Raw genomic sequence first — 27,412 nt, forward strand, 5'->3', positions numbered from 1 at the left:
CAGGGCGCAGCTGGGGATGGCTTCACAGAGGATGTGGTATGTGAACAGAAACTTACAGTGTGGGTTAGAGGTCATCAGGACAGAAGAGTAGAAAGGTGATACAGGCACAGGAAAAACTAACTTCTGTGAAGGCACAAAAACCTGACAGTGGATGAGGTATTTGGACAGTGGTGAATGCTGACCAGAATTCATAGCAGAAAACTGTTGACCGTTGATTTGGCACTGAGCTTCTTCACAGACAGATTTGGAAGGGAAATAGATAATTTTCATCATCAGCTCTGACTTTCATGCAGGTATTATACTACAAATTCATTCATTCCCTCCTTCAACTTGTATAACATGTATTAATTTGCTGTCCAGTCTATGCCACGCATCTGGCTAGACACTGGTAATACAGAAGTGAATAGAGACAGACCACTGTTTCTGATGTCAAGGAATGTTAGCATCTGGGTTCTATATTGAATTCATTCAACTTAGCTCATTTCACCGACTTTTTTTTTTTTTTTTGATGAGTTCACAGGCTGAGGTGAGATTAAGTTGGAAATGTATGCTGATTTTAATATATTACCTATATTGGAAACAAACGTCAAAACAATGTCTAACAGCAGAATAGCTCTGCCTGCAGTTTGCTTCTTTACTTCAAATACTGCAATTGATGAAAAGATTTGGTTTGGAGCCTCTCTGTGGTACAACAGGTTAAGCCATTGCTTATGATGCCAGCATCTCATATCAGAGTGCCACTTTGAGTCCTAGCTGCTCTGCTTCTGATCCAGCTTCCTGCTACTGTGCTTGGGAAGCCAGTTAAGGATGGCCCAAGTACTTGGGTCCCTGTCACCCGTGTGGGAGACCAGGATGAAGTTTATTGTACTTGGTTTCAGCAGGGCAGAGACCTGGCTATTGTAGCCATTTAGGGAGTGAAACAGCAGTTTGAAAATTTCTCTCCCTCTTTCTCCCCCACTCTCTGTGACTCTGCTTTTCAAATAAATAAATGAAAAATAAACAAATCTTAAAAAAGTAGATTTAGCTCATGGTTTGAGTGGACTAACCTATGAGTGAAAAAAATCTATAATTTGGAAGAGAACACTGAAGAGTTTCTCTCTTGCTCAGATAGATGATCATGGTAATGAGTGAAACCAGAAATGTACTGCCACCTACACACACTTAAACCAAACCAAAACACAAAACATTTCTGCCATAATAATCTGATGCTACTTTGGAATGAGTTGAATACAGGTTGTGTGGAGGACAGAATGCCAGTTTCCCCTACATGTTTCCAATTCTCATTTGCATGAAATAAGAGTGACCTTAAGAGATAACTGGCTCTGCAAAAAAGGATGACTTAGGATCAACTCCTTTAAAAATATACCTAGCAGAAGAACTTGTAATTCTAACATACCAATTCATTTAGTACTGTAGAAGCTTATTTTGCAAGTACTTTGTCTTACAGAATTAACTACTAAATTAAACTACATATGTGGAACGACTTTTACAAGTCCTTTTCTGAGATTTTAATGGCGTAGTAGGCGTTTGGTGACACTAAACTTAAATTTTTTCCAGGCTAAAATTATCTTGATAATGCTATAGTGCAGAAGTTTGGAGCCTTAATTTTTATTTTACCTGTTCATGGGAGAGGTTCAGAATCATTTTACAAGGGAGAAAAGTCTTGGTCTTGTCTAGAGGACTCTTCCTTTTTTTTTTTTCCAGTATACATCTGGTGCCTTTTATCAGAAAGTTTCCTGAATTAGGGTCCTCACTTTTCATTAAGATATGTGATTTTTATCCCCAGCTGATATGATTCTGAAAGCTTATGGATCTTCTCTTAACTGGCAACACAGAGTATTTACACTCCAGGCCTATGTTAGCAAATATACCTCCACCTGTTCAATGCTAATCAGACTGGCTGTGAGATATCCTTTTTTACTTACAGGGAACTTAAAGATAAAGCAGCACATCCATTCTTCTACATATTTTAGAATCAATCCCTGGATTAAGGCATACTGTCAGAACCTTGCCCTTCTTGTTTTAGAGATTTATGTAATTTATCTGAAAGGCAGAGAGGGGGAGAGAGAGAGGTCTTCCATCTGCTGGTTCATTCCCCAAATGGCCACAATGGCCAGAGCCAGGCCAATCTGCAGCCAGGAACCAGGGGCTTCCTCTGGGTCTGCCATGTGGCTGCAGGGGCCCAAGAACTTGGACTGTCTTCTGCTGCTTTCCCAGGCCATAGCAGAGAGCTGGATTGGAAGTGGAGCAGATGGGACTTGAACCAGCACCCATATGGGATGCTGGCACTGCAAAGCCATGACTTAATCTGCTACACCACAACACCAGCCCCTAAGGGTGGCTGTGATGAACTGGGCTTTGGGTTTCAGCACTCATTTCCAATGAGAGCTTTCAAGGAAACACCTGACACTTGTTTTACACAGTAGGAAGATGGATATGGACAGAACGTGGTTCATTATGACCCAGACTGTCATCTTGATGAGGACCCAAAGGAGAAACTTTTCTCTTAAGCAACTGTCAGGCTGTAAGCATGAATATCTAAATTATCTGATTGATTGTGTTTTCCTTCTTGCACAGTCTGCTAAGAAACTCGGGACCAAATTTCTGGACCACTTAAAGCAAAAGTATAGAACTTTATGATGCTCAATTTTAATATAAATTTCCCTAAAGAATCATCTGATTTTTAAAAAATATTGAAGTAAAATTCACAGAACATAAAATTAAACATTTCAAAAATATATGATTCAATGGAATTTAGTGCATCTACAACACGGTGCAACTACTACCTCTAACTAGTGCCAAAACATTTCTATTACACTGTAATCTTTGTTTTATTTTCTTTCATTTTCACTTTTAGTTCTTGGATATACAATCTTACTGTATTATGTGCATTTCTGTGTATAACACTGCAAATCTTTTAAAAAATGAGGTAGGATTTTAATAAACAAATTAAAAATATCTAATAATAAGCCACAGTTCAGAGATTGAGGAGAAGTAGCTGGTAATATAAGAATCAAGGAGTCATTCATTGTGTAGAAACCAAATAAGTGATGTTTCAGGAAGGGAGTGGTCAACAAGAGCCACACAGCAGAAATGTCAAATACAATGAACATTAAAATCAATTTGCTGGTTGATCAATGGGAATTCATTTGGGACTTCTGTTAAAGTCAAAATGCTTAAAACATGTAATTAGAAGGGTAACCTTGTGGTGCTAGTTCTGTGACCAGCTGTGGTGTATGTTTGAAAAAGTTGTTTTGCATCTCTAGCTTGGTTATCTCTTGTGAAAAATATGCACAGTAGCTTAACTAAATTATCTCTAAGATTTTTTTTCGTTTTAAAGTTCTGTATTATACTCACAAATGGAAGAAATTTATAAATGAGATTAGTAAGACAATTTTGCAAATACAAAAATATTTTCATTATATATATTCTCATTCTACCTGAAACACTGACTTTATAATAGGGTTCTTATGAGACCACAATTGCAACAATCCAGTGAGCATTTAATATTAATCATTTCACCAAGAGGTTTTTTTTTTCTTGTATCCAACCAGCTCTCAAAAGATCTGGAAGTCTAAATAATGGTTGATGTGGATAGTGGTTAACTATAAATGACACTTATCTAGTGATAAGGTCTATGTTTTCTCCCTATGCATCTAGATGGCTCTTGGACTTCCTGGGTATTAGAATATGAAGAAGTGATAATGTTTCTGGGCCTTTAAAGGGTTAGAATACTGACGCTTTGAACCAGCTGCTATGCTGTTGGGAAACCAAAGCAGCTCTGTGGTGAAGCCTATATCAAGAGGAGATGTGATTCTTAGCTAACAGCTTTGGGTGAGCTCCCGTTGGCCAACCATGTGAGAGAAGCATCTTGGAAATGGATCTTCAATCCCAGTTGAGATATTCCAGCTGTCTTACATGAGACACAACATGGCTGTCCTCACTGATTCCTGCCCAAATTTCAGATTTGCAGGACAACGAAGTGATTGTTATTTTAAGCCACTAGCTTTAGAAGTGGTATATTATGTAGCCATAGGAAATTATTTCATTAAATATTTCCTCATTGATAATCATGTAAACCAAATCCAATTTGAATAGGTGTTCTATTATGCTGTGTATGTATTCCCTGAAAACTTAGTATTGCAAAATTGCATATTTATTGCTCATTGGTTTATGAGGAAAACAGGGTTGAGGCAGACTATCAAAACCTGTAGAACTTCATAAAGAGAGCCTTAACTAGAATCATAATAAGCCTATTAACAATAGCAACTATGACAAATCATGACATTTGTGCTTAGAACCACAGTGCATCCTTATCAGCATTTTATCCTGGGAATTGTTCCCTTAAAGACATTTTTTATTTGTAGTTTCACACTAAAGCTCTATACTGAAATGAATAGAGCTTCTTGGATCCAATATATCTGCTACTTCTTGTATTAAAAAAGGCTCTTCTTTGGGAGTTTCAGTATTATTCCCCCAAGGTCTCCATATATTGCTAAAGATATCCTTTCTACTGTGAGAAAGTTTGATCCCATTGCATAAAAAATTAACCTTCTTGGAAATTCAAAAGTGAGTCAAGGGGATTACAGTGTTTACTGCTGTTCTTTTTTATTTGTCAATTACATATGAGCTAATTTGTGCTAAAGAAGCACATGGAGTAGAATAGACAGGGTCAACAGTCAGTGGGCATGCAGTATACAGGCCTACATACATTTATTGTAAGGGTCCATTCTTCTGCTGCCATAGCCCTTGTCATGCACTCGGGCTTTGTTTCCTGCCTTGTCCTGGTGTGCTTTTAGTTTTGAAGCCCAGAGGAGATTATTGTTCTGGGTGGGTAGCCAATGGTCCTTCTTTGGTTTCAGCTGCTTTCACTAGACCCATCAAGAAAGGCTTGTCAGTGCTCACCATGGGACTGTGAACTATAGCTGAAGGAAGGACAATGGGGAGTGTCCTCTGCCTTGGAAGAGGGTGGCTCAGTGAATAACTCGTTGGTTGGAAATGCTGTTGAGAATAAAGCTTGTTCTGGGCTGAGAATGACTTTGACACTGCTCTTTGAGGCAGTGTCATAGTTGGAATCCTCAAAGAGAACACTGTCATTTACTTTGACTTTGTGGGAAGAAACTCACCAGGTTGACCATGCTCTGTTCTGTCTGCTGTCTCAAGCCCAGGTTCACCAAGAGGAAGTTCTGGACTCAAAGTAGCATCCTGAAGAATGAAGTTAGAAAGACATGTTGAGAAGGGCTATGGAAAGGTTATACTCTGTATATTTTCCTCCTTACTTAAATGTAGGTAAAGATTTTTATAGTTGACTTAAATATACTATAGAGGAAGGTTCTGATATAGAAATATGTCCTGAAAATGTAACATGCATTGTTATGTTGTTAAAATATGGTCTATTGACTTGGCTAATTGAGTCTGCCTGAATAGGGTTAATTAAGAACTGAAATACTTTGAATTGTGTCAATCATGTGTGAATTTATGAATTCTTTCATTTCAAGAGGGAATAAAGCATATTTAGCACTTGCATTGATGAACTCCTCAGTGACAACTTCCGGTATAAACTAAATCAACATACCCTTAAATATAAATTTTGTTATCTAAATTTTTTTTACTTCCTGGAACAATTAATTTTTACTTGTCAAGTTTCCGTAAGTAAATACAAGGGTAAGACCATAAGACTTAAACAAATTCATAAAGTATGTTTGTATTTATTTCTCAAAGTCAAAGTTGAATAATATATTCTACTTTAATTACTTTTTTCAGGTCATGAAAGTGTATTTGTTTTATCAAAAACTTAGCTCATTCTGACTAATTGAAACAAAGCCCTAAATAAATTGAAGGCAACTTTGAATATTAGGATATTTGAAGTGCAAGTAGCATTATGTTTTATTAATACAGATATTGGAAGTGGGTTAACAAAGTAGTGCTTGCAAAAAACAGCAAAGAATTATAATTAGCACCACAAAGAGAAATTTGCTCTGTTCAGTCTTTAAACTGATATTTTTTTTGGTGGGGGGATGGAATGTTTTCAGGCTTTATTTCTCTTTAAAGAACAAAAGGACAACAAACTCACTCACCTTTATGACATTAGCAAGGAGTGTAGGAAGCCCTGATTTGGTGTCAGGATCAAGGTCTGGTAGTGATCCAACTTGATCTGTGGGTGAAAAGTCACAAGATTTCAGTATCTTTTTTTTTTTTTTTTAGAGTTGAGACAATAAAACAGGGTTAAAAATAAAAATAAATCAGTTCTTACGGAACAGTACAAGTAATCATTATGAAATTAGCTCACATAAATGAATGGTCATTAATCTGAATGATAGATGATGAAAGATAGATGCAAGGGTGCATTGTGTGTGTTTTAGTGATATGAATAGTTATTCTGGTGTATTTTTCAGGGTTTTTAATTTTATTTTACAGATCTATACTGACCAATTGGTTAGGCCAGTAGGCATAAATATATGCTAAACTCACAAATATAACTGAACTAGCTTATTATAACCAAGGACCATTTGTGGTGTCCTGCTTTCATCTTAAAGCAAGATTATTACAATACCCCAGAAATTCCAACAAACAGACAAATTCAGAGTATCAGATTGTCTCTGAGATGAGTCTGAAGTTGAACTTTTCTTGGTTAGGAAGTTCCCTTACCCTTAATCTTGCCTGTCTCAATGGAACTTTGTCAAGTTTGAGTTAAGAGTTTGCCCATCTAAATCAGAGAAACAGAACTAGAAGACAATGACAGTTTCACGCTATGTTGTACTAAAGTGGCATTTCCATTCTCCATCTTTCTTGTCATCTATGGTGCCAACTAAAGAGTTCCAGGCTCTTAGGTGCCTCCCAGGCACTCTTGAGAATCCAAGTGTGCGTGATGCCCTATTAACCTCTTTAGATCCATCTTTCTCTCTTCTCACTGCTACTTACTGCCTCAGGAAGTGACTTACATGCATTATACCAAAGCCTTCTTGTCCTGTCTTAGATCATTAGGCATCAAGCCTAGAGGTAGAAATGAGGTCATGCTGCTTTTAGCCCCAGGAAACTTCCTTATCCCTTTGGTACAGGCAAATCCTTTATCAAAATCTCCTCAAATTATTCTCATTTGAATACGCCATCTGTTTCCTGCTGGGACCTGCTGGATTTACTGGATGAGGGAATCTGTTTAGGACATGCCAGGGGAATAGAACTATCCATGAGTTCTTCTCCCTGCCTGAACCCCATTGGCTGACCATGGTTGACCTGGACTAAATGGAAACCTTGCTCTGCTAGAGCTCTCTTAGGTATAAAGGGGTCACCAAATATTCAACAAATACAAAGGAAAGAGTGAGAAAGACAGAAATGGTACCATACCATTTACACACATGATGTCCCTGTCTCAGTGATTGATTTTATCAGGCCTAAGTTAAAATGACAGTTTTCATGATACATTCACAAATAGTCTCTGTGTCAGAATGATGATTTCGCCTACTGACCATCAGTGAACTGAATTGTCTCCACATCCAAGGATTGGTCTTCCTCTAGGACCCTGCTGATCAACTTTTTAAGATCCGTTGCTATGAGATACATTTCTGGTTGCTTGTCCTCTTCCATGGTTCCATGATGGACTTCGCTTTCGATTTTGTTGGAATCAATAGACAGGAAGTCATTTGCAGGGCTTTTTGTTTCTGTGCTGTCTTTCTTAAAGATGGCCATGAGTTGTATCTGTGTGGAGCTTGAACTGTAGGCAGCAGAGCACACAGCCAACCCAAAGACATTGTTATGTGCCTTGTAATGAGAGTTACTCCATTGTTAGTAAGACTCAGGACAGCCTCAACCTCTTTCCCGATGGGCTTTTAAGGAATATCCCACTTTAAAACATTCATTTCATTCATTCAGAAATATGAAGAGAGAAAAAATATTTTACATATTTTTTGGTTCTGAAATAGAAACCAGCATTGGCGTTAAATCTAGCCTGAACAAGGACCACTACCTATGTCAAGTGATCACTGATTTTTACGTCAGGTGTTTCTAAAAAAGTATTCCCAAGTGTTCAATGAACTATGTTGTTTGGTGGTCTTTTGAGTCATGCACTGTCAAACATGATAACGGATGAATAGTTCTTTCTTCTGCAAAAAGCCTCTATTAGGAAGATCTATAAAATAGTAATGTAGGACAAGCATTGTAGCATAGCAGGTAAAACCAACCCTGGAATTCCATATGGACACTGGTTCATATCCTTGCTGCTCTACTTCTGATCCAGCTCAGAACTAATGGCCTGGGAAAAACATCAGAAGATGGCCCAAGTGTTGAGGCCCCTTCCCTCCATATGGGAGACTTGGATGAAGCTCCTAGATTTGACCTGGCTCAGCCTTGGCCATTGTGGCTTCCAGAAGAGTGAACAAACTGATAGAAGATATCTCTCTCTGTGTCTCTCCCTCTCTCTCTAATTCTGACTTTCAAATAAATCTTAAAAAAATAGTAATGTAGGACATAGCCGTGAGACAACAGGATATACATAGTATATAAATGTATACATGGTGCAAAGCTTCAAAGTTCTTAAGGCTGTTTCTTGTGTACTTTTTTCCTAAGAAGCATTTTTTTTAATTAAAAATTGTAAATGAAATAAGAGAAGCTAGGTGTGAGAAGAGGGGAAAAGAAGTGGTACAGATCAACTTTGTTAGTTATCCCATTTCTTAATTTCAAAGCTTTTTGGATGTAAAAATGAAACAGGATTCTTTATAGACCTGTCCTTAGTTTATACAATAAATCCACACAGAGGAATGTAGAAGTGTTTTAAAAGGCCACAGGAACTGATAATGTGTATTCTTGGCAGTTCTTCAGACCACACAATCAGTCAGAGTCTACAGTTCATTATTTCACTAGTCAATTATAGGAACCAAAGCTCGATTCTTATTACTGAGCTCTGCAAGATATAGTGTATCCTTTCCCTGATTCAAACTGATCTTGGAACCAAGGAGCAAATGAGTTTCTCTGCTTTATTCCATACCTAGGTTGGTCCCCTGATCATGGATACATTCAGACAGACAACTTGCCATCACAAATAACATTTAAGAAATAATGAAAGCATGATTGCAAGGCAGGTATGTTTTCATGTTTTTTTCTGGTTAGATCTTGAGCTTTGTAGAATACTTTTCAATGGCTCAAGTCAATATTTTCCTACTTATCTCACATAGTGATTTTGGTTTGAGAGGTGTTATTTATTTTCGCTACTGAGTCACTGATCAATTATTCCCATTTAAATAAGAAACCACTAAGGTCATTAGTTTTTCATAAACATTCCAAAAATAAACTATTTGTACAATATTAGCAAATAGATTTTAGGGGGAAATAGTCTATATTCTATACAAAAATAATAGTTGAATTTACCCATCTCCTTCTTTCTTTGGTCTTCATTTCATCACATGTAAACATGGAAAGGAGAAAGAATTTTATGACATTTATTGAGACAGGCAATGAATTATTTCATAGACCAAAATAAGCCTCCCTTCTATTGTCTTCCAAGTTTTCAAAGAACTTTGAAGGAAACATAAACTGGCATCAGAATTTAGATGGAAATTTCGAGAGCCATCTGATTCTAAGGAAGTAAACATCATTACATGATGCATCTGATTAAAATTTGAGCCGTAGCACAAAGATTATATGTACTTTGGTCTTTTTCTTAAACTCTTTGATTTCCTCAAATGCCTTGTAAAGAGTGCGAATATATCCTACACATTTACATTTGGATGGTGTTGGTGCCAGGAAGTTTTTAAAAAGTATTTTGTAAACAGATTTCTCATCTCCGGAATGGCATTAAATGATTAGTTTCTTCCTGAAGGTAATTTATCTGAGGCTAACCCCTGGAACTCATGTTTTGTTGACTGATTACTTTTTGAATTGCTTTAATCAGTAAGCTTTGAGGGATTGGTCCAATTCACCATGGGACCACATGTGAAAGAAAACAAACACCTGTTTACTGAGTAGGTGGGCTGCGCCAGGTAGTTTTCATGCATCCTCATTTAATCTTTTCAACAACATGATCTCCATATCACAGATAAAGGAACATGCACACAGAGAGAAAGAGCTGGAAACTGTTAGAGCCAGGGTTCAAACTCTGTCTTGTCTGCTTTCAAGCCTGGACTCATTTTCCCTGCCACTGTTTGTTTGTGCCTGAAAAAGGACAATTGGTTCCCCAACTAATAAATACATTTTGGATCTTTCTGGGCATATCCTTGTATATTGGACTTAGTTTGGAAGATATACATAGTTTTCTACCTTTATATTTCTAATGATAGGTGCTACCAAATACATTCCACATATATATTGAGATTAGTGTTGTTGCTCCTTCTACCTGGACTATGAATTTATCTAACTTTTGTTCTCTGATATAACATGAGTGACATGGACATGCTACAGACATGCTAAACTTTGCTTCTGTGGAGGCCAGGGAAAATCTATGACTATCTAACTAGTAGGACTTCATTTTGCCCCAAAGAGACATTCATCCAGGGCTTGTGTATTGCTTGTTTTTAGCAAAATTTTGTAATCCATTAATAGGTGAAGAGATACTGGGCTTCCTAGGCCAAGCCCTGTTAATTTAATCCTGTCTTTTGCAACAAAATGGATTCAACTGGGAACCATTATTCTTAGTGAAATAAGCCAGTTCCCAAAAGGCAAATGCCATATGTTTTCCCTGATCTGTGGTAACTAATAGAGTACCTAAAAGGTAATGTATTGGTGTGAAATTGACATTTTGAGATTAGATGATCATTTATAGCCCTTGTCTCTATTGTTGAAGAACAGTGTTTTTTTTTCCCCTTCATACTATTTGTTGAACTCTTTTCTTACTGTATTATGAGTATAAAGTATACTGAAAATAGATCTTTGTAAAAATTAATAGTGGGAATAGGAGAGGGAGGAGAAAGAAGCATTGGAGCATCAGCAGGAAGGAGTGTAGGGTGGGAAGTATCACCATGTTCCCAAATGTGTATATATGGAATACATGAAATTTGTGTACTTTAAATAAGATTAAGAAAACCACTTTATTGTGTTATCATTGTCAGAAATAAGCTAGACATATTTAAAGTAGTATTCAATTCAATTTAACTACACACCTGTGAAACCACTACCACAATAAAGATAGAACATTCATCACTCCCATGATTTTACTCATGGCTCCTTTATCATCCTTCCCTTCCAAAACCCTTCTCTGACTCCTCTCCAAGCAACTATGAATCTGTTTTCTGTCACTATAGATTAGTTGCATTTTCTAGAATTTAGTAAATGTGGAATCATAATGCATTTTTAGTTAATTTATGATGCACCATGTTGTGTATTTTAGTAGTGCGTGCCTTTGTTGAGAGATAATCTGTAGTATGAATATGCTTCAGTTGCTTGTCTCTTGCCTGTGGTTGGGCATTTGGGTTGTTTCCAGTTCTTGGCTATTATGCATAAAACCACTATGACCATTTGTGCACAAGCCTTTGAAGGATGATGTTCTCTAACTAGGTGAATGATTGTTCATAGTGTCCCATAGTTGCTGTAGGAGATGAAGTGATATTTTAAAGTGGACATTTTACTGTTGACCCTTGTAACTGTGTTTGTAGATGTTCTAATACTTCCTTGTTGTATTAAGAGAAATAAATGAGGTCACTGATAGAAAAAACTTGTTAGATTGTGAATCAGTCTTGATACACATGAGCCAAAGGAAAGACAGTGCCAACAGAATCAGAGTGATTTTGCTTTTCTTTCGGGATCTGGTTCCACAAGGAAGCACATTTACTTTTAAATAAATTTACAATATTCTCTGTGTGTTACTAATGGTTAAAAGTTGCTATGATCATAAACATATTGTTTATTGTTTTTAGGGGACAAGATTTTCTGGTAGATGGAGTCTTTGTGACATAATGACAGTTACTGAGAGAATGTGATCAAACTTTATAGGCATTCTTGGCAGGAATAAGAATAAATCCTTTCAGAGATAAACACTTGGGAAAGATTCAGCTTCAAAGGCTATATGTTTACATTTTTACCTTGGAAAATTTCATCACCTAACATTTTGGTTTTCTGCTGAAATATATTTTTCTATTACCATTTCCTTTATTGAAGGGAACTATTCCCATAATTTCCTTCAGTTTTAAATTAAAATTTTTTTCTTTAACTACTGTGGTTGGTCCATAGGACCCTGCCATTTATGTGGAATATTTTCTTATCAACTTTAATTTTTCTCTAATCCATCTGATTTCACATGGAAGCCTGCAGAGCGGCATCTTGAAATAAAGAAAAATGACTCTGCTTTGGTAAATATTAAGGGTTTCATCTTTTATAATTTATGCTTTTCAATATTTCCTTCCTCTGGAGTTATACAAATCAGTGGTGCCTGATAGTTTTGGAAGAAATAAATGGGTTGAGCTCCCCTAGAGACTGTTCTTTATAAGCTTGTGGAACTTTTATGAGCTTCGCACACCTTCTTCCTTTAAGATGATAGAGAACGAGGGCACCAGAATAACTCTGGTGGGGCTTGCTCCCCCTGAGTTACAGATCCCTTCCAGGGTGTGGGATCTCATTCTGCTCAGTCCAGAGCTGATAGTTACCTTGTGACACATTTAAAAATAAAATATTATGACCTTACCTACAGATGTTTTGAAAATGAGGACTTAAAAAAGACAGAAATTCTTGCCAACAATTGTGAGCCCACTTTAGAGTGTTGGGATGCTAGTGGATATAGGCCTGCTGTGTCAAAGCTGTGGGAACATGATTAGACCCTGTAGTGTGGCATTATTTTATGATTTATTTAAAATTTCAATTTAATAATTTCTGAGTATAATTCATTGCTATTGTTCAGATATCAAACTGATATAAAAGTTTTATTTTGGGAAGTCTTTTGTCCATATTTATAGCTGCTCACCCCATTCTTTGAATTCCCCAACTTCCACAGGAACTGCTTCTTATTAGGTTCATCTGTCCCCCTTGGGTATAGGCTTTGTTTAAGTGGTGATAATATTTAGTATTTGATAGAGAACCAGGCAATCAAGACACTAAGGCAATTAGTTGCTACTTTTTTTTTTTATCTGTCTCTACTGAGGTATTTTCCTATGATATTCATTAGCTGCAATGTCAAGGACATCAGATGAGTTCTCTGTAGACAGTAGTATTTCTGACTCTTGGAAGGAGGGAGGAGTATAGCTCCTGTGTTGCCTCTTAAAAATCACCTAGAGTCATGTCCTAATTAGACAGTTCCTTTATTTGAAATCTATTCAGATTTCAGGACTTGGCAGAGCCAGACAATTGAGGGAAAAGGGACCTTATAATCCTTATGACACTGCTTTTAAAAAGGATAGAGAGAAAGTAATTCAAAAATCAAGAGTCTGATTCTCTTACTTACCTAAATCCTAACACATGGATTTCTTTGAATCCTGGAAGTTTCTTAAATACCTTTTGCATCTGTAGAAAGAAAGAAATTTTTGAAACACTATGGTTCTGCTGGGTCACATCTTATGTAACTGAAAAAGCCTAAACACTTTTGATGAATTAGGGGAAAAATGAAAATGGAAAATTGAAAAAATGAATGAAGCCAAACTTCTTTTCTTAGTTATTTTTTGAAACTATTGTACCCTGCAATTTATTCATAAGTGGTAATTGGTAGTTCTGACCTGATTTAGTGGCTACCTTACATGAAATATGAAATAACTGTAAGTGGTATTTGGAAGACATTTTTTGGCTATAGAATTTTCACTCACACACAGTGTAATATATCTTCTGACTATATAATTATAGTTAACTATAATATTTTAACTATTTTTCTGCATTGAATTATATGATTTAGATAATATATAATATTAAGAGGATAATTAAATTCTGGTATAGTAACACAAAACTGTGGAGACATATTTTTATCTAATAGATTAGATTTGCTCTTAGATTCATGTGGACTTGACAATATATTTTCCTAGTTCATTTGACTTTGTTCATGAGCCCAGCTATCAGAATATATTACAACTGCCATATTCAACCACTCTCCAACCCAACATAGCCTGGCTTCTGCTCTGGGTCCCCAAGAGGGAAAGTTCTCTCCAGAACATTTCCTCCCTGCTCCCTCTAAATCCAGGGCATTTTTCTATTCCTTTTCTATAGCATTCCTGCTCTTTCCATCTCCCTGACCACTCAGTATTCTTTGCTTTTAATCCTGTTTCTGCCTTCCCTCTTTAAACATAGGGAGCCTGCAGGTTTCTATGCTGAGCATCCTCTCTCACTCATTCTCCCATTGATTCCCTAAGGTTGATGGTTGCTTCTGAGCTGGGTCCTGGGGACATTGTCACGCAGATCAGTACTGCCCCAACCAGCCTTCCAGTAGAAAGGCCAGGAGACAGGAGAGATGGGAAGGGATAGTTGTTTAGGTAGTAAAGTTCAGGAGGGAGGTCGGGGTGAAAGATGAGGCTGAACAGATGAGCAGGGACGCGGTCTTGTCTTCCTTTCCTCTGTTCTTGTTGGGGTGATCTAATTTTCTCCCGTGGTTTCCATGATCACCTAATACATAGCTCTGAAATCTCCAAATGAATATCCTAACATTTCCCAGCAACTAAATCAATGCAAACCAAAGTCACTCTTCTTCCCAAATCTGCCTTTTTTCCAGCCTGTCCCTTAGCATATGAGCACCCACTATCTTCCATTGCAGGAAGCCTGGCATCCTTAAGCTTGGCTTCTCTCTAAGACTCAAATGCAGCCAATAACTCTTGTTGCTGTGGGTCCCATAATGTCTTATTTCTGCCACGTTCTCCTTATTCCCATGGCTGGTATTCTCTTCCTATCCCCCCTCCTGTATTCTGAAAGGGTTTCTGTGTGTGGGAATGGGGGAAAGGGTGAGAAATGGTTTTTAAAGTGTGTTGTTGGGGAGGAGGCGAAGGTAGAAGGCATTTGTTTTGTTTGACTACAGCTTTTTTATGAGTTAATCACTCTGTATCTGTTGTCCTTCACTCAAACTACTTTGATGGGCTATGCTGCATATTAAACAAGGTTCAATTATTTAGGAAGACCTTCCAGATCCTCCTGAATCTTCACCCTCTAATCCCCACTACAAGTACTTTACCATTCACACTTCCTGCCATCATTATCCCCTTGGCCACTGTTGCGTCCTTTAGTGACACTAAACTGACTCTTGTCTCTCCCTAAATACAATATACATGTCTACTACTCCAGGCCCCTATGAATTATTTTCCCTTAGCCAAGATGCAATATTCTTCACTTTCTGCTCACTGACTTCTCCTGCCCATTCCTGTTTTCAGAGCCAGCTAGAATATCTTCTGTATTGAGAAAGAATTTGTAGACCCCTACACTAAAATCCCTCAAATCAGGCTCAATCATTTCTTCTCTTTACTATTGTAGAACTCATTACAGTATTCTCCACACAAGTGTGTGGGGTGGATGCCAGTATACTTCATTAGCCTCAGGGATCAAGTCTTGCGTATTCATCTTTATCTACCTCATTCCCAGGATCTAGCAGCTTGTCAGTCACATAGTAGGGAATCAACAAATTTAGTTTCAGTTGAGTGCATCTCTTCATTTTCTGAACTCATCAACATGCTACTGTGTTGTCAGTGAATCTAAAATTACTTCTGACTACATTATCCATGCCAAGGACTAGAGCAATGATGCACAGATAATCCCCAAATCACTCATATCGAGCTTTGAAGTGCATCCTGGAATTTTTTTCCCCAGCGGACTGATTTGCTTCCTAGTTTTATTTTCTTGTGCCAATATTAAGAATAGTTTTAATTCCCTGAACATCCAGGAATTGCAGTGATGCAGGAAGCTCGGCTTTTGGGTGATGAGGAGATACTTGCATGGGCCTGGGTTGAGGTACTGGTTCTGCTGCTTTCTAGCTGTGTGATCTTAAGTTTATTGCTACTTTCTCTAAATCTTGATATCTTTAGACAAAAGAGGTGAAACATATCTATCCTTGCAATTGTTGTAAGGAATAACTAACAAGAGCAAATGCCTGGCACACAGCTGGGCTGAGAGTTGGTTTTATTGGATTATTTATTTGCTTACTCTCTGCCTCTCCTACTGGGATGCTGGCTCCCTGAAGGGCCCATTTTCTCTTATTTCCCCAGTGACCACGCAGTGTGGAGCATGGCAAAGGCAGAATAAGACTTCAGTTAGTTGTTTTTGAAAGATCCAGTCTGTGTGAGGACAGGATGGGGCTTTTCACAGAAGTTGGGGACAAGCCCACCATGGGCTTAATAGAACCAGGAGGTTAGGGGCTGCATTGCTGGTCTGTCTTATGGAGCCAGGCAGGAAAGGCCTGTGCACAGGCTCCTGGTCTGCTGTGGCCCTGTGACAAAGAGCTTTGGGGTGGCAGGCCATTTATCATTCTATTCCAGGAACAGCACCAGTACTGAACATTTAAATATGAGCTGCAGTTTCTGCAGCAGGGCATTTAGTCCGTGAATCATCCCTCTTTCTTGTCCAGGGTGCCGGAGGTCCTATTAAACATATGAATGCATCAGTCAAGTCCAGCACAGCCTCTGTGGCACCCTGCAGTGTTGCAGCATTGGCAGCAGGGAGCACTGCTGGGGAGAGCTAGTCTCCTGTCCAAGAGTGCTCCTTGGCACTGGCTGGGGGTGGGGATTTATTGTTTGTGTCCATGTCCTCTTTGTGAACCTGTCTGCGATTGATTAAAAATCACCTTTGCTTAGGAGGGTGCAGATGGTGTCTAGGGAGGAGATGACAAAAGCCTTCAGTTAATTCTGCTAAATAATCTTCTGGGGGACCTTCTAGTCATGGAGTGCTAACCACTAAATTGCTAATTAAATGCTCAGTTAACCTTATTAATAATACTAAATGCACAAGGGTTTCCCTGATTCTGCTGGAATATATGTTAACGGGATTATAAAAAAGCAGACATGTTGAGTTCTCATGAATGTTTGCACAGGAGAAAGCATTTAGACAACAACTAAGCAATTCCTGTTGACATTTGTATTAAATTGCTCATTAGGTTTATTGTGGAAATTAAATTACTGCAAAGCACTGTCCATTAATTCCTGATTAGGCCCTAAAGGCTGTGCTAATGAAGGCTTTAGGATGTGGTAGGTAAGGCTGATTGGTTATCTGGTGTCAGACTGCCAGGTGGTGGGGCCCTGCTCGGGAGCCTGGAAGGGAATAAAAGGCTGTAAGCCTTGGCTTATGCCTCAGGCTCCACTTTAGAGAAATCATTGTTGCAAAGGGAACCTGTGGGACTGATGTGATGTATCTCTGGATCAAGACTTGGCAAGATGCACTCTTCTTTAGCTAGTATGTTTCCTTTTAGAGGTTGGAAAGGGCATGTCCATTTGATGATGGCACAGTGACCCTTTCCCCACAGATATTTATTTGGGAAAAACTATGAATAGCATGTGCTTAAGAACAAGTGTTCTAATGCCAGGCTGCCATGGCTAGAATCTTGCTTTGTGAGATAATAAATTTGTCTTTAGTAGGGCCTGTGAATTCTTCTCCTTGTGTCTCGTTTTCCTCACTTATAAAAAAGAAATAATATTACTTATAGGATAAATTAAATGTGTTATATGTATAAAACATTAAGAATAGTGCTGTTATTTCTTTACATAGAAGTTCAGACTTGGGGCTGCCACTGTGGCATAGCCAGGAAAGCCACCGCCTGCAGTGGCAGCACCCCATATGGGCATTGCTTCAAGTCCCAGCTGCTCCACTTCCAATCCAGCTCTCTGCTATGGCCTAGGAAAACAGTAGAAGATGGCCCAAGTCCTTGGAAACCTACACCTTTGTGGACCCAGGAGAAGCTCCTGGCTCCTGGATTTGTATTGGCTCAGCTCTGGTCATTGTGGCCATCTGAGGAGTGAACCAACACATGGAAGATCTCTCTCTTCCTCTGCCTCTGTCTCTGTAGCTCTGCCTTTCAAATGAATAAATACATTTTTTTAAAAAAGTTTAGGCTTGGAAAGGGACCATGAAGTCATCTTTAATTTCTTTTTTTTTTTTTTTTGGACAGGCAGAGTTAGATACTGAGACAGAGAGAGAGAGAGACAGAGAGAAAGGTCATCCTTCCATTGGTTCACCCCAGAAATGGTGCTACGGCTGGCATGCTGTGCCAATCTGAAGCCAGGAGCCAGGTGCTTCCTCCTGGTCTCCCATGTGGGTGCAGGGCCCAAGGACCTGGGCTATCCTCCACTGCCTTCCCGGGCCACAGCAGAGAGCTGGACTGGAAGAGGAGCAACTGGGACAGAATCTGGTACCCCAACTGGGATTAGAACCTGGTGTGCCGGTGCCGCAGGCGGAAGATTAGCCAAGTGAGCCGTGGTGTCGGCCCCTTCTTCTTTAATTTTTTAAAAATTCTTTAAAAAATTTATTTATTTGAGAGGTAGAGTTACAGAGAGAGAAGGGGAGAGACAGAGAGAAAGATCTTCCATCTGCTGGTGCACTCCCCAAATGGCTGCAACACCTGGAGCTGGGCTGATTTGAAGCCAGAAGCCAGGAACTTCTCGTAGGTCTCCTATGTGGGTGCGGGGGCCCAAGTACTTAGGTCATCCTGCACTGCTTTCCCAGGCTACAACAGGGAGCTAGATCAGAAGAGGAGCAGCCTGGACTTGAACTGTTGACCATATGGGATGCTAGTGCCACAGGGAGAGGCTTAGCCCACTATACCATAGTGCTGGACCCCATCTTTAATTTCTAACTGAGGAAACTCAGGCCAGAGAAAGTTAGGGACCTTCACATTTTAATGGCTAATTCTTGGCAGAAACAGGACTAGGATTCAGATTTTTTAAAAACTTGAATATATTTCCATTATTTAACATCAAGTTGTTTTAGGTGCTTAGGAAATTAATGACAGGTTAGTGAAATCTGAGGACAATTACCCAACTTCGAAGATACTCTGATTGCACTGTCTTTGCTGAAAAGAATCTTTAAAAAAACAAATGGGAAAGTCAGCAAACTGTTCATTTCATTTTATGTGATAATCCATGTCTAAGTACATCTCTGGTTCGTGAATACCCCTGCTGAATATTTTTCTTTGAAATTTTTAGAAATGATTCTTTATGTTTTATTGACAGAATGCCAATGTGGGGAGAGGTGGGAGGTTAAGAATGTTCCATGTATTCACCTGCTCTCTGGGTGAGAATAGGAGTATGTTGGATTCTCCAAGTATGGGAAGTGGAAGCCCATGTGTTCTCTTAGTCATCCTGAGTAAGATTCTATGTATTAAATCTGTCCATAAACATCTTCATGATTATGTAGACTCATGGATATTTCTATGTTCAGTTATATTTCTACAAACAATTTCTGAGTAGTTAACTGCATTCCAAGCTCTATATTAGGAGCTGAACGAAAGAGTTCCAGCTCTTAAGGTGAAGTTTATATCCTGGTGATGGTGAGGGTGACAGGTGAGGGGGAGATGAGATACAGCAAAGGCCATGGATAGATAAGCAAGGAATCTCAGGACAGGGGATTAGTGTTGTGACCACAGTGGGCACCAGCAGACAAAGAGGCATGGAACTCAGAATGAGTAAAGGGGGCTTTCTATGATAAAATAACTAAAATGAGTTTTGGAGAACAAGCATTCTAGAAAGTGGAAGCAGTGCATGAGAACAATGAAATAAAAATTTGCAAATGCTTTATAACAGAAGAGCTTCACAAAGTTCATGGAAAACTCGTATTATGAAAAAACTAGGCACAAATTTACAGTTTTTTGTGGTGAAATATATTTTCAATCCATTTTTCCACATACTTTTTGTAGTATCCTCATAGTTCTGGAAACTAATGTGCAGAGGAGGAGGAAGACGAGAAACTGGTGGTGGTAGATGAGGCTGAAAAGGAAGGCAAGGATCTCTTCATGTCACAGACTCGTAGATGTCACACTCAGTATCCTGCTTGGATTTATCTCATGGGGAACTGAAGAGCGTTTGAATTTCATAAGGAACAGGCAGATATGATGATGGTCAAGGATGGAACAGACTTCTTGGAACAGCTCCTCAGTTTAGCAATTGATGACATGGACAAGATAATTGCCTTCCACTTATCACCCATAAAAAATGTCATGGCTTTAAATTTCATCAAACAGCAAAAATGGAAATATGTAAAGACAAAATATTATGAACTAAAATTCATATTTCAACTCAGTGTGTTCCCTAGGTAGTACCTATGTGGTCATTTTATTTTAATTCACTTTGCTGAGGTAGGATTGACACATAAAAAGCTGTTCTTATCTAACATATTCATCTGGATGAATTTAGGGATAGTCATATACCTGTGAAAGCATCAGCTGAGTGGTCATTAAGATATACAGAATATCTGCATAGTGACTGTCAGTTAAATGAAATTTAAAAACCGACTTACATTTAAAGGAAATCTAAATGTAAATAATTTTTTTTTTAACAGGCAGAGTGGATAGTGAGAGAGAGAGAGAGACAGAGAGAAAGGTCTTCCTTTTTGCCATTGGTTCACCCTTCAATGGCCGCTGCAGCCGGCGCACCGCGCTGATCTGAAGCCAGGAGCCAGGTGCTTCTCCTGGTCTCCCATGCAGGTGCAGGGCCCAAGGACTTGGGCCATCCTCCACTGCCTTCCCGGGCCATAGCAGAGAGCTGGCCTGGAAGAGGGGCAACCGAGATAGAATCCAGCGCCCCAATTGGGACTAGAACCTGGTGTGCCGGCGCCGCAAGGCGGAGGATTAGCCTGTTAAGCCACGGCACCAGCCTAAATGTAAATAATTTTCAAGAGTGGAAAACTCCGCTCAAGATCAAGTTGTCCGAACATTTTTGACCCATTGTACCCTTTGTGTTCTTTTTGAATAAAAAACAAATGGCTAGGGCAGTATTAAGACACTGCTCGAGATACCTGGATTCCATATCAGTGTGTGGGTTCAAGTTCGGCTCTGATCCTGATTCCATCTTGTTAATGTGTACTCTGGGAGCAGCCGCAGGTGATGGCTCAAGTACTTGGGTCCCTGCTACTCACATGGGGGACCTGTACTGAATTCCAGGCTTCTGGTTTTGGTGTGGCTCAGTCCCAGCTATTGTAGACATTTGAGGAATGAACCAGTGGATGGAAATCTCTGTCACCCTTATTTTCTGTTTCTCTGTCTTTCAAATCAATACATAAATAAGTGCCTTAGAGGAAATTGGGTTTATGGGCCATCGACTACTGGATTTTGAGTTGTGACTTGGGATGTGATTGTGCAGGTTGTCTCTACCCACCTGAAGTTGAGACTTCACTGCTACCTCCTGGTAGTATGGGGACTGGGAGTCAGAGAGCTCTGCCTTGAACTTCTGGTTTGCCAGAGAGATGCTGAATTCTACCTTCTGCTCCAGTAGGTCCTTGGATACAATAGGGAATTCTATTTCTCTTTCCTGATTTAAAAAATAGGAATTGCATTAGTATAAGCCACAAACAAATGTATACGTTATAAAATATATAGATTTTGTCTCGAGAAGTACATCATGAAAGCCCAAATGCTTTTAGGATAAACATCTTATTACCTAAAGGTGGCTTCTGAATTTTAATGAAAGACAAAGTACCAGCATGAGTTAACTATTCAGAGTCCTTGAGAACATTATTATTTTATGTCTGTGATCTTCATTAAAGATTTATATACTTACACACCTACATAGCCTCACCTATATCTGTTTCTCACTCTCTGCCCTTTCTCCTCCATTCCCTCACTGATACATTATTAAGATTGTACCATATCATTGTGTGATTTTATAAGTCCTTGTTAAGTATTGAACTAAATTATACAAAATAATCTATTAGCACTGTGATAATACTTTCTAGAAGAGTCCAGACTGGTTTAATGAGAACAGTTGGTTGAACTTCACATTGAAACTCACCAGAAAGTACTATCAAAGACATGAGAGATTTTTGATGTTTTTCTCAGAAGTGGTATATTTGGGCCAATGTTGGAAGCAAATCTGAGGATCTGGTTTTGGCCTTGATCACAAAGGGTCAGGAGTCATCCTTCTTGCTCACTGATCTGGGAATGAGTAGGGGTCTCTCACAGCTCTGAATTCACATGGGCTCTCAGGGCACAGAGCAAGTCTGGAGCTATGTTTCAAATGAGTTTGATAGATTTTCAACTTTAGGTTCTCAGATGATCCTGAGATTTATACAGCTTTATAAAAAATGCCAACATAAAATTGATCGCCTCTGGTTAAATACATGGTCTCTTATAGTGAAATCAAAGTTTAAGAAATTGAAAGATGAGAACAACCAATGGAAATTGCCATGAAGGGCAGAGATCAGCTGAGGGATAATGGGTATATGTCCCCTCATCTCTTGTTAAACTATAACCTCTTCCATGGGTGTGGGCAATAGCATGGCTTCTGACTTGAGAGAGCATATGGAGGATGTGGATTCACAATTAATAAACCCCTGATGTTTGTTTAGAAGGTTTCCATTCAGTTGCACAGAAAACATGCATTGCACATATGTGTGGGTATAGTCCAGTGGTAAATCTGAGGGATGGTAAAAGAATAGCTTACAGAGTTATTCTCAAGAAGCTTATTGTTTGTTTATGCTGATTTCTGGTTTACATGAAACATTTAAATAAATCCTTTAAATGTGTTAGGTAGCAGTTACCTTCAGCCAATTACCTTCCTATTTTATTTTTAAATTAAAGCAATGTTTATGACAAATAATAATTGTATACATTTATAGGGTACAGTGTGATATTTTGATACATGATTACAATATTGAATGATTATCAGGCTAATTAATATATTCCTAATGTCATATACTTATTTTTTGTGGTGAAAACATTCATTTTATTTATTTATTTTCCCCAAAGAAATCTTTTATTTAACAAGTACAAATTTCATAAGTACAACTTCAGGAATATAGTGATTCTTCCACCATACCCGCCCTCCCAGCCCCACTCCCACCCCACATACTCCTCTCTCTCCCATTCTCAGTCCCATTCTCCATTAAGATTCATTTTCAATTGATTTTATACACAGGAGACCAATTCTATACTATATGAAGATTTCAACAATTTACACACACATACACACACACACAAACTGAGAACAAATTTTACAGTTAATTTTCATAATACAACTCATTGAGGAGAGAGGTCCTACATGGGAAGTAAGTGCACAGTTAATTTAACAATTAACACTCTTATGTATGATAACATGACTATCCGAGGCTCTTGACATCAGCTGCCAAGGCTATGCAAGCCTTATGAATCCACAAACTCTGTCAGTATTTAGACAAGGCCATAAGCAAAGTGGTTGCTCTCTCCTCTCTTCAGAGAAAAGTACATCCTTCTTTGATGGCCACTTTGGTGAAAACATTTAAAATCCACTCTTCTAGAGGTTTAAAAATATACAATTCATTACTGCTTAAAGTCACCATTCTATACAATAGATCAAGAAAGATTTTTTTTCCTCCTATCTAACTGAATTGGTGTATCCTTTGATCAACATTTCTTTCCCCATTATCTGTCCCCTTTCCAGTGTTATTTATAATCTCTACTTACTGAAATATTAATTTTTCATTCATCTTCCTCTATACTTTCAGATACTCACTATCATTTATGAGTTAAAACCTAAACTCTGGGGCTGGCATTGTGGCACAGTGGGTTAAGCCATTGTCTGTGATACTGGCATCTCATATGAGCTCTGGTTGGAGTCCTAGATGTTTCACTTCCAATCCAGCTTCCTGCTAATGCACCTGGAAAAGCAGTGAAAGATGACACAACTGCTTGGACCCCTGCAACACAGGTGGGAGACCTGGATGGAGTTTCTGCTCCTGGCTGTGGTGTGGCCCAGCTCTGGCCATTGTGACCATTGTGGGGCCTATTTATGCACAAAACGTGGTGGACTTAGATTTCTAAGGATTGTATTCCTGTTACCTGTTCTGGCTTATCATTTTTTCCCAGTCTACACACCTGACATCTTCAATCATAGCACTCAGACTTATTTTGCTGTACTTAATTGCATTATACATTCTGTGAAGGCAAGGACTGTATATCATTCATCTTAAGATCTTTGGTGCATGCTCAATGACTAGCATATTAGAGGATTTCAGTAAAATGTTTACTGAATGAAAGAATAAGTGATCAATGCAGGTGGTAGAAAGGATGTTAAGATGCCAGGAATGTAAAATGAAACATTCGGGGATACTAAGAGGGTGGGAACTCTATTAAATTTTGAAGGGGATGGTACATAGGAACACAGGCTATTTGTCTTAGAAGTTTTATAATGAATATATATTGATATATAGTCAATTTTTTTTCAGCAGTACTATTCACTATTGGTAGGGTGGTATTTTTCAGAAAACCCAACTATTTTCATTCTTTGTTCTTGACGATAGTTCAACCATTTTTCCTAAAGCATGGATAGAATGGTCAGTAGGACTCCAATCTCTGATTTCTCCAGTGGAGCTGGTGAGATTGGACTTGCTGCTCTGGCCATGCAGTTTTGACCTGTGCCTTGGAGGGAGGTGAAAGGACAGAGACAGGACTAGTGGAGCAGTCTCACAGACTCTGGGGATGGTGGGTTGGTTGTAGTGGCAGTGCTAAGACAAAAAGAACCAAGTTTAATTTGTCACCCCTTACAGTGCTGGCCTATTTGGAATTTGTTCAGTTTACTGACATAGCTCTGCTACTCATGAATAATGAAGACAATGTTTCTCTGCTTCAGTACTGAGTGTCTGGGCCCAAAGCTTTTTGGAAAGGTTTCTTGCTTTTGGGACTAGCATTCTGGTGTAGTGGGTTAAGTGACTGCCTGCAACACTGGCATCTCATATGGGTGCCAGTTTGAATCCCAGCTGCTGTACTTCTGATATCCAGCTACCTGCTAATTTACCAGGGACAGCAATGAAAGATAGCCCAAGTGCTTGGGCCCCTGCACCAATGTGGGAGACCTGGATGAAGCTCCTGGCTCCATCTGGTCCAGCCCCAGCCATTGCAGCCACTTAGGGGAGTGAACCAGTAATTGGAATCTTTTCCTCACTTTTGCTCTCTCCTGCTCTGTCTCTATAACTCTGCTTTTCAAATAAATACAATAAATCTTAAAAAAGAGGAAGAATTGTGTAATGTTTATTAATTTATAAAAGTTTTTTTTTTTTTTATAAACAACTGCTAAGGTTTGGATGAGATTCATCTCTTGAGGGTTCATGTGTTGGATGAAGGTATTTTCCCAAGTGTGGTCATGGTGAGGTGCTGGGAAAACCAAGAGGCAGGACCTACTGGAAGGTCCATGGGTCATGGGGGCCCATCCCTCCAAGGGATTGCTGGTCCCCTGGAGTGAGCTCTGCAAAGAGCTAGTTGTTAAAAAAGCCTGAGCTTGACTTCTGAACAGTCTTTCTAGCTTCCTCTTTGGAAATGTGATCCCATAGTCTCCCACATACTCCAACTATTGCTTTCTGCCATTAAGTGATGCCTCCAAAGAGACCCTCGAGGAGCTTGCACCATGTTTGGAGTTTTACTCTCCAAAACTGTGAGGCTAAATAAGCCTCTTTTCTTTATGAAGTTAGCATGCCGTTAGTATTCATTCTAGGAATGAAACACGGACTAATACATCCACATTACATTTTGTTAACAGTTCTGTCAACCTGCTTACCTTTTCATCCAGAGTAGTGGCTGGTGTACCTCTCTACTACAGTTTTACACATAAGATTGTGATAGTTTTGCAGTCTCTGTGACCTATTCATGCTGGTCATGCCTGATAATGAAACCTCTATTCTCACCATCTTTTATACTGAAGCGGAGGGAGAGTGCCACTGGTTGAATGATTGTCATTCATTCTAATGCTTGTTGAGCATCTACTAGATATAAGGTTCTGTGAAATAGTAGGTGGAAAGGACCCCTGCCTTCCAGAGCAGATAAATAAGTTCTTCTAAGTCTTCTACCTTATCCTAGTTCTCAGACTCTTAGTCTCTAGAAGGAAGTGAGAAGAGCAAAGAGCACAAAGTCACTGACTTCTAACGAGAGTGATAGACATACAACACTATGAATACCAAATGGCCACTCCATTTACTCTTTTGTTCTGTTTCACAAAAGCAACAAAAACAAGCACATGGAGGGCAAAATTGACTCACCACACTTACGGTTGGAGGTTTCTTGGTATCTTTGAGGGTATGATTGAGAATTTCATTGAGGTGCATGTCATCAGGAGAGAGAAGGAAGGGAGTGAGTGACACAGTGGCAACATCTGTAGACACTTAAAAAAGACACAGAAGTGAGACTGGAGAAGTTTAAATTAGAACAAGGTCATTGCATATGCTATTTTTTGTCACTCTGAAATTTATTTTGTTAGGTGCATTTGGAACTCATTTGGAACTCAGATCACATAAATATGTTCTTGAGAAAAATGTAACTTATACTCTTGATTCTAGTGAAACTCCTCATTCATCCTGTCTAGAACCTAAATTTGGTACTCCCTTAAATGTGTTGCTTTTGCCTTTTGAAATCTGATTAATTTTTTCTTTTTGTGAATATAGAAAGGATGCATAGACAGATATTTACTTAAATTCATTCTTTTGAAAGTTTTCCTAGAACACTATTCTTTACATTTTAGATTGCTTTAGTAATAATTGAGGCATTAGGACTCTAATCATAAAATCCAAGAGAAGGAAGAACATTAGGATGATATCAATTCCATCCCTTTAGAATAGATCACTATAAATCATTTCAGAAACGAGGCAAATGTTTTGACACATTTAAATATCCCAGTAGAATAGAAATATATGTTCTATTCAGATGATAAAAGCCATCATTACAATATAAGCGCATAACTTTTATGGTGAATTCTCATATTAAAATACTTAGAGAAAATATTGGTTTGGTTAATTGGTCTTTATTCAGCCAGAAATTATATTCTATTTTAATTAACACAAAACATATGAATGTATTAGTTTATTCTCCTGCTTTAAAAAACAGGTTGTACTCAAGGTTGATTTGACAGTTTGCTCCCTGAAGAGTAGTGTTGTCTTAGAATCAGCAGTCACAAATGACCACTTATCACTGTGAAATCCTGTGAAATAACCATGCTGCATGTGAAATTATGGTGGCTACTAGAGGTGTATGGCAGAGGATATCACAATCATGTGAGGAAGAGGATTTTTTTTTTTTGGTTAATAAAATGCATACCCTGTGGTATAGCAGAATCTCAAAAAGGTATAGTTCCTGGCATCTTTCCCTTCAGCCCTAGTTGCAAAACCATGCTGTAAGCATTTCTATTATGTTCCATTGGTCTATCCATCTGTTCTGGTGCTGGTACCAGGCTGTTTTGATTATAACTTCCTTGTAGTATGTCTTCAGATTTAGAATTGTGATGCCTCCAGATTGGTTTTCTTTTATAAGTTTGCTTTAGCTATGCAGGTTTTCCTGTGTTTCCATATTAATTTCAGCATCATTTTTTGTGAGAAGAATGTTGTTGCTATTTTTTAAAGATTTACTTATTTGAGTTACACAGAGAGAGAAGGAGAGGCA

General features: G+C 38.6%; 1 protein-coding gene across 1 annotated transcript in view; it reads right to left on the reverse strand.

Annotated features, from left to right (window-relative positions):
* The window catches only part of IMPG1 (interphotoreceptor matrix proteoglycan 1), a 137,513-nt gene that overhangs the window by 63,708 nt on the left and 46,393 nt on the right, over window positions 1–27,412 (reverse strand). The window contains exons 6-12 of the mRNA XM_062187581.1: window positions 26,029–26,132; window positions 21,174–21,326; window positions 13,358–13,416; window positions 9,361–9,381; window positions 7,467–7,711; window positions 6,078–6,154; window positions 5,127–5,205 (exon numbers count right to left, since the gene is read on the reverse strand). Coding sequence (XP_062043565.1) covers window positions 5,127–5,205; window positions 6,078–6,154; window positions 7,467–7,711; window positions 9,361–9,381; window positions 13,358–13,416; window positions 21,174–21,326; window positions 26,029–26,132 — 738 coding nt within the window. The remainder of the gene's footprint in view (window positions 1–5,126; window positions 5,206–6,077; window positions 6,155–7,466; window positions 7,712–9,360; window positions 9,382–13,357; window positions 13,417–21,173; window positions 21,327–26,028; window positions 26,133–27,412) is intronic.

Source organism: Lepus europaeus, chromosome 3 (genome assembly GCF_033115175.1).
Source record: "Lepus europaeus isolate LE1 chromosome 3, mLepTim1.pri, whole genome shotgun sequence".
NCBI lineage: Eukaryota > Metazoa > Chordata > Mammalia > Lagomorpha > Leporidae > Lepus > Lepus europaeus.